At 36.4% G+C, this 9504-nt stretch overlaps 1 protein-coding gene across 4 annotated transcripts; it reads right to left on the bottom strand.

Annotated features, from left to right (window-relative positions):
- Positions 1 to 453: 453 nt before the first annotated feature.
- LOC142839960 (uncharacterized) lies at positions 454 to 4001 on the bottom strand. Of its 4 annotated transcripts, none has more exons than XM_075956402.1 (4): positions 3968 to 4001; positions 3717 to 3777; positions 592 to 2494; positions 454 to 507 (listed from the first exon to the last, which is right to left on the bottom strand). In XM_075956402.1, the coding sequence occupies exons 1-4, from the start codon at positions 3999 to 4001 to the stop codon at positions 454 to 456; spliced, it is 2052 nt and encodes a 683-aa protein (XP_075812517.1). The 4 variants fall into 4 exon arrangements, with proteins under 4 accessions (XP_075812517.1, XP_075812520.1, XP_075812519.1 ...); XM_075956405.1 differs by lacking the exon at positions 454 to 507 and having other exon boundaries at positions 580 to 1683; positions 1936 to 2494; XM_075956404.1 differs by lacking the exon at positions 454 to 507 and having other exon boundaries at positions 580 to 2219; positions 2361 to 2410.
- Positions 4002 to 9504: the final 5503 nt, after the last annotated feature.

Genomic DNA, 9504 nt, shown 5'->3' with positions numbered 1-9504 from the left:
AGGCTAATTCTCACGTATTAATTTAGCCCATTTCTAATCTGTGTAGCAGCAAGAGGTGCGCTTACCGGGAAAGATTCAGCATGTCTGCCCTGGTGGCAGGCTGCATCGCATTTTCTCTGGACAGGAGAGGAAATGACGTCGGCTTCACTTCCCTCTCCCTCCCGGCATTCTGTTCTGTCTACTTCAGCCACCTAAGTGCTGGCCTATCAAATGGGCAAGGCAGTTTCTTGATTAACCAATGACCTTCATCCACCTACCACAAATTCAATTCATTAATATCTTTACAGTAGGTGCTATATTATGCCGTTCAAGAGTACAGGAGTTCTGTTCTGTAAAGGCCTTACCACACTGATTTCACTCCTAAGGTTTCTTTCTAGCATGCATTCTTTTATGAATGTGAACACTGTTTTCATATTCAATGGTCTTAACACACTGATTGGATTCATAGGGTTTCTATCCAGTATGTGATCTTTTATGCCTTTGAAGTTGACTATGATGTGCAAAGGCCTTGCCACACTGACTGCATTCATAGGGTTTCTCTTCAGTGTGTATTGTTTTATGTATTTGAAGACCACGAAGTTAGGTAAATGCCTTACCACACTGATTACATTCATAGGGTTTCTCTCCAGTATGTGTTCTTTTATGCAATGTAAGAGAACTATGACGTGCAAAGGCCTTACCACACTGATTACATTCATAGGGTTTCTCTCCAGTATGTGTTCTCTTATGCAATTGAAGATGACTATGCTGTGCAAAGGCCTTAGCACACTGATTACATTCATAGGGTTTCTCTCCAGTATGTGTTCTTTTATGCAATTGAAGGGAACTATGACGTGTAAATGCCTTACCACACTGATTACATTCATAGGGTTTCTCTCCAGTATGTCTTCTTTTATGTCTTTGAAAAGCACTGTTGTCAGCAAAGGCTTTAGCACACTGATTACATTCATAGGGTTTCTCTCCAGCATGTGTTCTTTTATGTCTTTGAAAAGCACTGTTGACAGCAAAGGCCTTAGAACACTGATTACATTCATAGGGTTTCTCTCCAGTATGTGTTCTTTTATGTACTTGAAGATGACTACGTTGTGCAAAGGCCTTACCACACTGATTACATTCATGGGGTTTCTCTCCAGTATGTGTTCTTTTATGCAATTGAAGATGAGTATGATATGCAAAGTCTTTACCACACTGATTACATTCATAGGGTTTCTCTCCAGTATGTGTTCTTTTATGCACTTGAAGATGACTATGACTTGCAAAGGCCTTACCACACTGATTACATTCATAGGGTTTCTCTCCAGTATGTGTTCTCTTATGCAATTGAAGATGACTATGCTGTGCAAAGGCCTTGCCACACTGATTACATTCATAGGGTTTCTCTCCAGTATGTGTTCTTTTATGCAATTGAAGGGAACTATGACGTGCAAAGGCCTTACCACACTGATTACATTCATAGGGTTTCTCTCCAGTATGTGTTCTTTTATGCAATTGAAGGGAACTATGACGTGCAAAGGCCTTACCACACTGATTACATTCATAGGGTTTCTCTCCAGTATGTGTTCTTTTATGCAATTGAAGATGACTATGCTGTGCAAAGGCCTTGCCACACTGATTACATTCATAGGGTTTCTCTCCAGTATGTGTTCTTTTATGCAATTGAAGGGAACTATGACGTGTAAATGCCTTACCGCACTGATTACATTCATGGGGTTTCTGTCCAGTATGTGTTCTTTTATGTTTTTGAAAAGCACTGTTGTCAGCAAAGACCTTAGCACACTGATTACATTCATAGGGTTTCTCTCCAGTATGTGTTCTTTTATGTTTTTGAAAAGCACTGTTGTCAGCAAAGGCCTTAGAACACTGATTACATTCATAGGGTTTCTCTCCAGTATGTGTTCTTTTATGCACTTGAAGATGACTACGCTGTGCAAAGGCCTTACCACACTGATTACATTCATAGGGTTTCTCTCCAGTATGTGTTCTTTTATGTTTTTGAAAAGCACTGTTGTCAGCAAAGACCTTAGAACACTGATTACATTCATAGGGTTTCTCTCCAGTATGTGTTCTTTTATGCACTTGAAGATGACTACGCTGTGCGAAGGCCTTACCACACTGATTACATTCATGGGGTTTCTCTCCAGTATGTTTTCTCTTATGCAATTGCAGATGACTATGATGTGCAAAGGCATTACCACACTGATTACATTCATAGGGTTTCTCTCCAGTATGTGTTCCTTTATGTTTTTGAAGAGCACTATTCTCAGCAAAGGCCTTAGCACACTGATTACATTCATAGGGTTTCTCTCCAGTATGTGTTCCTTTATGAGTTTGAAGAACACTGTATTGAGTAAAGTCTTTACCACACTGATTATATTCATAGGGTTTCTCTCCAGTATGTGTTCTTTTATGCCTTTGAAGATGATTGTGATGAAGAAAGGTTTTATCACATTGCTTAATTTTCGAGCATTTTTCTCCGGTACGTGTTTTTTCATTCCTTAGAAGATGAGTGTTATAACACAAGGCTTTAGCACAGTGAGAATATACGGAAAACGCCGCTCCAGTTTGATTTCTTTCAATCCTGCAAGGATAATTTACGCATGTAAAAGTTTCACCACATTCAATGGACTGTGAAACCTCATATCTATAGGAATTAACTTCATATTTTTTCCAATTGTAAAAAGGAATCAAACATTATGGTTCTATATCTTTGTTTTAAATCACCCATTAGGGGTCATTTTGCATCTCAAAAAATATTTGTGATAATTTCCTTTGTGCCATGGTTTACCTTTTCGTCTATACCTATATTTTTCTATTAAATTTTTTACATTTTTGAAGACAACTGCATACACTGAGTGCTTTACCAACTTTACTACATTTATAAATTTTACTATATCATGAATCATTATACATTTGCTAAGTGAACTAAGACACCTAAAAGTATTTGCACAGACCTAGAACTCATCGTGGTTTTTTCATAATGTATGTTTAAGTATTAACAATGATGGTAGAAAATGAATTAACGTTGTATTCTTGTATCAAATTCAACAAGTATACTCTACATAGGAACTACATTTTATCTTCTTAATTGTTCTTAAGGAGAGGAATGCTAAATCTTTGCATATCCCTATGCTCATACTCTTGTGTCAAAAGTAACATATGATATATATAGGAAAGGAAGAATAGTCAATAAAAGATTTCCACATTGAATCCTCACGGTTTGACTTTCTGTTCCTCAGAGGCTTGTGGTATAGGTATTAAGGTTTCTCCACAACACCTGCCCCTTGATCCTTGACTCCAACAGCTGCTTTCATTAAACTTAACATGGTCACAAAAACTATATGAGTAATACAAGACTTACTTACCATGGGCTATTGATTTAGTAGAAAGGTTTGCAGCTATATTCATCATCACTGAAATGTGTATACATTTTCTGTCATGAGTAACAAGAAACAAATGGACTGGCAGATGTATAATCTAGCTCTCATGATTAATGCTAAAATCTGTTTAGTCATTGCTTCCCAGAATTTTTCTTAAATGAATGTCTTGCAAATGCAATTCATATACAGGAAATTGAGCTATATGGATTTGTGAGAATTTATTAACCATCAATTCATTTAAAGCTGTGCTTATTTACACTGTTGTTTTGTTTAAAAGTGTCATAACACATTACAAACTCATCAGAGGCACATTGTTATAAACTTGCATAAGAAAATTACCTTACATGCCTTCTACACCATTGACGATGTTTTTCAGTGTTATGGTCTTCCCAAATGTATCCTAAAATATAGTACCAGAATATGTATGTTATATTATTTAACATTGTGAAATAATTAGCTTATTATCCTAAGAACTATGACTGTGTTGTTCACCTCATTCTCCTTCTTTCTAAATCAAATTACAGAACAACAACATAAACCAAGGAAGAGTTGTCTACATATTTTGAAACATGAAAGAAATTTATTTTTACCGATAGTAGTGAGGTTCCTGTAGGTCTCGAGCATCACATCTTTGTAGAGATTCTTCTGGGAAGCATCCAGCAAATCCCACTCTTCCTTACTGAAGTTGATATGCACATCATCATAGGTTACTGCCTTCAAAAATATACCACACGTGTGTACAATGTAAGCATGACAGTGGCAACATTGGAATGCATACTTCTTTGAAAGTATAGTTGTATGATTCTGGTGTTATCTACTCTTATTCCATGATAAGGACACTCACTTTACAATGAAATTTAAAAGGAGAGTCAATTCTTTTATTTCTGTACCCTTTGTACCACCTTATAAGAGAAATATCTATTCATAGGGAGAGAAAAACAGAAAAGATCAACAGTACATTGTGTGCATGAGAATATTGTACAAAAAAACTACTGACTACAGAAAGGAAGAATAGATGGACAAACTGGGTGTATTGAAGTATTGTGCCTTTAACCACAACACTCAGAAAACAGAGGTGGGAATATTTGTCTCTGAGTTGAATGCCAGTCAAGTCTAAGCAATCAGGTCCAGGAGAGGTGGAAATACACATTGAGACCCTGTTTCCATTGAAAACCGGAATGAAACAAACAATGGGATACAAAGAACTGAAAGACTTTTATTGAACTTTCCACAAAGAATTGTTTTCACTCCAGTTAATGACTCAGAACACTCAGGCAGTATTAATGTTATGAATACATGGCATCTTGGCAATCAGAGTGATGCCCTCTGTCAATTTTTAAAATTCAAGAAATTATGAAGCTAAGCACAGGAGTATATACTTGACATAAAAAATACCTACATTCTAGCACCATCATCCAATAACATAAAAACAAATAGAGCCAGGAATGATGCCTCCCTTTAGTTACAGGAATTGAGAGCCACACAGTTACTCAGATAAGCAAACGAAACAATTAAAACAGCAGGTTACCTGAGGACTGAATAACAACTGTTTCTGCTATATTTTATGTGATTTAGAGATCGAGCCTATAATGATGTTAAAAGCATTTCAGTATAAGTAGGAAGCTGGCTGATTAATGTCAAGCACAACACAGTAGATTTATTTAATTTTATTTATTTTTTGGTTTTTCCAGACAGGGTTTCTCTGTGGCTTTGGAGCCTGTCCTGGAGCTAGCTCGGTAGACCAGGCTGGTCTCGAACTCACAGAGATCTGCCTGCCTCTGCCTCCTGAGTCCTGGGATTAAAGGTGTGCGCCACCATCGCCCAGTTAACACAATAGATTTAAATGTTAGGAAATTACTTGAGGGTATTGAGATTCATTGGATACAATGAGAAATTTCATATAGAAGGGCTTCTTCTCCTACTAAGGATCCACAGATAATTGAAAGAAAACCACTATGGACAGAAACTTGTTCAAATACATGATCTTTTCTGGGAGGTTGTTCATTCAGTCAGGTACATTGTGAACCCGGTTACTATTAGTTCATGGTCAACAATGGAAAAAAATGCATTTAGTCATTTCAATGATTCCCATTTAATGTTGCTTGAAGAAGGATGCTTTAAAGAAATACAACACCAGCTCAGAATTGAGAAATAAATGTATACTTATTTAGGGATGGACTCAAATCAGAAAGTTATGCTTCAACAGAGATCAGAATCTGAATCACACAGCCAGAAAAGAGGCCAAACTCATGCTCTACATTTGCATGTACAGTATAAGATGCCATGCCCCAATGGGCGGGAAACCACTGCCTGTAATTCTTTCTACAGCATCTCCCCCTTTTGTATAAATAAGAGAGTTCTAAACCCAATACAAAATTATATACAATAAGAACAATATATTCAACAATTTTCCCATCCTAACTAGTTTAATTCTTGTTTAATAAATAATTTGAACAAGTCATGAGAGGAAAGTAACTACAACTATCTAGTTTTCAACCCCATTGAATCTGAGAAGGGAAATATTACTTGAGTAAGCAGGAAGTGCAATCAAGCAACTTTTCAAAATGTGCAACAGGGCTGGAGAGATGGCTCAGAGGTTAACAGCACTGACAGCTCTTCCAGAGGTCCTGAGTTCAATTCCCAGCAACCACATGGTGGCTCAGAGTCATCTATGGTGAGATCTGATTCCCTCTTCTGGCAAGCATACATGGAAGGAATGTTGTATACATAATAAATAAATAAATCTTTAAAAAAAGACAAAATGTGCAACAAATTACAGAGATAACTGGCTACCTGGGCAATCATGCAAAGTCTCATTTGCAAAGTTGAAGGGACCAACTTTTGCAAAGACCTAGAATAACTGAAAGATCATTTTCAGAGGGAGGAAATTTTTCAAAACCATCTTACCCTGTCTTGTCAAGATTTAACAGACCTGTTTATCCATATTCAGACATCATCTATCTTTTCAGTAGTTGAGGCATGAGCATGTTTTTGCCCAAAGACAGTTTTTCCAAGAAAAAAACAAGCTCCAAGTGGAGTGCTTTCGGTGCTCAAATTTCTCTGGGGGAATAGATCCATGCTACCAGGAGCAATAGTGCCTCACTTCAAAAGAACTCTAAGTTAGTTAAATGCCATATTCTACAGTTCTTTGAAGTGTTTGAAGATTGCCTATCTATGCAGAATATAATCTCTACTTATCTAAAGAACCTGATTATTCTAACTATAAGTATGACAAACATAGATGACTATTTTTTTTTTTGGTTTTTCGAGACAGGGTTTCTCTGTGGTTTTGGAGCCTGTCCTGGAACTAGCTCTGTAGACAAGGCTGGTCTAGAACTCACAGAGATCTGCCTGCCTCTGCCTCCCGAGTGCTGGGATTAAAGGCGTGCGCCACCACCGCCCGCCTAGATGACTATTGTTCTGCTATTTTTAATACCTATAATTAAAGACTAAGATTTCATAGGAGAATATTATACAATATTGCAACAAATGAGGACAATGACCTCAAAATGTAAACAATGTATAGTTATCTGGATCAGTGGTAGAAGTGTGCATTGCAATATGATAAATATGTATCAATGTATAAAATATTTTAAGGAGAGGTAGAAGCATGAATGCATATAATATTCAATATGACTTAACATTATATCAATATAAGGATCTATACAAATGGCTGGTGGGTGGTGGTGCACTCCTTTAATCCCAGCACTCAGGAGGCACAGTCAGGATGATCTCTGTGAGTTCGAGGCCAGCCTGGTCTACAAGAGCTAGTTCCAGGACAGGAATCAAAAGCCACGGGAAAACCCTGTCTTGAAAAGTCAAAAAAAAAATCAATACAAATGCAATTGCCTATAAATTATACCTCACAAGCATTTACTCTATTACTCCTTATTATTAGTGTGTGTAAGCTCAGAATAATCTATTATTTCATCCAATTTTCACATTTTTTTTGAAAGAGATCCCCGAGCCTTTAAAATTTCCCTTCTAGCTGGGCGGTGGGGGTGCATGCCTTTATTCCCAGCACTTGGGAGGCAGAGGCAGGTGGATCTCTGTGAGTTTGAGACCAGCCTGTTCTACAAGAGCTAGTTCCAGGACAGGCTCCAAAATCACAGAGAAACCCTGTCTTGAAAAACCAAAAAAATAAAATTTCCCCTCCAACCCAAAATCCTATACCAATTATAACCAACCCCTAAATGATGTCCCTAACCCTGAGGACAAACTTTGTTGGGAGAGGAGAGGAAGTCTTTTAGAATTACTTCTAGCTGTCATGGGGGCGATGTTCTTTCTTTAGGATCCTGTGAAAGTAAAATGATGGTTAAGTTCCAAGATTACTGTCTGGTATAATTGCAAATAGTCTGACTATTTGGTAAGGTTTTTCTGAGCTTCCTATAAGAAGGTCAATCCAGAACATTGTAAAAAGGGTACCATTTCAGCTAACTAAGATGGAACCATCTTGAGCATCTGGTACTCAAAACAGATCTTATAGTAGTGCTATTATCATCCTGATGTAATGATAACAAGCAATTTGACTTGTTGTGGGGCCCCATCTTCTTCCTGGAAATTTAAAAATTACTGCAGGAAAATACATTGTTCATCGTGGAAGACTTACACATTATTTATATAGACATATACAGACATACATATTCAATGCCATGTACAATAGAGACAAAAATAGATATTAAGAGCAGTGAAAATTTTTCCTAATTTTAAAAGTAACTACTTATTTATACATTTTACATTGATATAGATATGGATGCTTCCTTTTGATACAAACTTGACATTATTTTTGTTACAACATACTGTCTATGATATTATATTCTTACTCAAGATATTTTACCTAATACCATTCACTTAAACATGCAATGAAAATTTCTGGTCCTCAAAAGTTTTATCATAAACGAATTAGGATATAAAGTACTGCAGGTTAGTAGTTTGTTACTTAATATAATTGAAATTATACTCAAGTAAGCTTTGTTTTCAACATTATACAGAATTTTATTAGATGATTCAACTGAACATACTTTAGAGAAAATGTTTGCTGAAGTAAAGCAAACTTTGTCTCCTTGGGGATTAAAAATTTACAAAATATTCTGAAAATATACAAAAAGGAGAATCTATTAATTATTCAGCATGTAAAATGCTTTTACAAAAATTTGAGCCCTAAATTTAAAAATTAGGAGAGATTATTTGTGGAATCTTAATAATTTTCTGAAATTGCTGCAAGGCATTTACCATCTATAGTCCACTCTTTGGGTAAAAATTTCAAAACAGTAATTAGAACCAAACTATAAAGGGTGACAAAGATTTAAATAGTCAAAGAGAATTATCATCTAAAGCAGAGAAAAAAATTGGATTAGTGGAAATAAAATTATAGGACGCACATATGGATGGTTTGGATCTGAAGTTTGGTTACATTCAAGACATTTTTCTTGATACAGGGTTTCTCTGTAGCCTTGGAACATGTACTGGAAGTAGCTCTTGTAGACCAGGCTGGCCTCAAACTCCACCTGCCTCTGCCATCCAAGTGCTGGGATTAAAGGCATGAGCCACCACCTCATTGTCTTCATTTTAGGCATTTTAACCTCTACGCATTCCCCTATAGGAATTTTACAGCAGAGGAAAAATATTATTTTATTTTTTTTTATATTTATTTATTTATGTGCATTGGTGATTTGCCATGGGTGTTGGGTCCCCTGGAACTAGAATTATAGACAGTTGTGAGCTACCATATGGGTGCTGGGAATCGAACTCGGGACCTCTGGAAGAGCAGTCGGTGCTCTTAACCGCTGAGCCATCTCTCCAGCCCCCGAAAGATATTATTTTAAAATCAATATTTTTCGCACATAAACAGACAAAAAGCTATAAATTTATGTGGAAAAAATCTGAGTTGATATTAAAAAGAAAATTGAAACATCATCTATTAGCAAGAATTGACCAAGGTTAAATTATAGACTGTTTTACTAATGTTAAAATTGAATCATAATGGACAGCAAGTAAACACTGGCAAAGTGCTTGCAGTAATTTCTTGGGGGAGATTAACAACAAATATCTCTTTTGCCATAATATTAATAATCATAATGATCATCCTGAGTCATTTCAGACTTAAGGAAGCCTTTTGAGTTCAAGC

Source organism: Microtus pennsylvanicus, chromosome 22 (genome assembly GCF_037038515.1).
Source record: "Microtus pennsylvanicus isolate mMicPen1 chromosome 22, mMicPen1.hap1, whole genome shotgun sequence".
Classification (NCBI taxonomy): Eukaryota; Metazoa; Chordata; class Mammalia; order Rodentia; family Cricetidae; genus Microtus; species Microtus pennsylvanicus.
Note: the sequence above shows the minus strand (reverse complement) of the source record. Positions and strands in the feature narration are given on the sequence as shown.

What these genes read in the sequence shown, in the direction of transcription:
- LOC142839960 (XM_075956402.1), bottom strand. Translation starts at nt 4,001, where the DNA reads ATGCTCGAGACCTACAGGAACCTCACTACTATCG. An exon ending in CAGGAACCTCACTACTATCG is followed by an intron (nt 3,778 to 3,967) that starts GTAAAAATAAAT and finishes ACTATATTTTAG; the next exon opens with GATACATTTGGGAAGACCAT. An exon ending in AATGTAATCAGTGTGGTAAG is followed by an intron (nt 508 to 591) that starts GCATTTACCTAA and finishes CAGTGTGGCAAG; the next exon opens with GCCTTTGCACATCATAGTCA.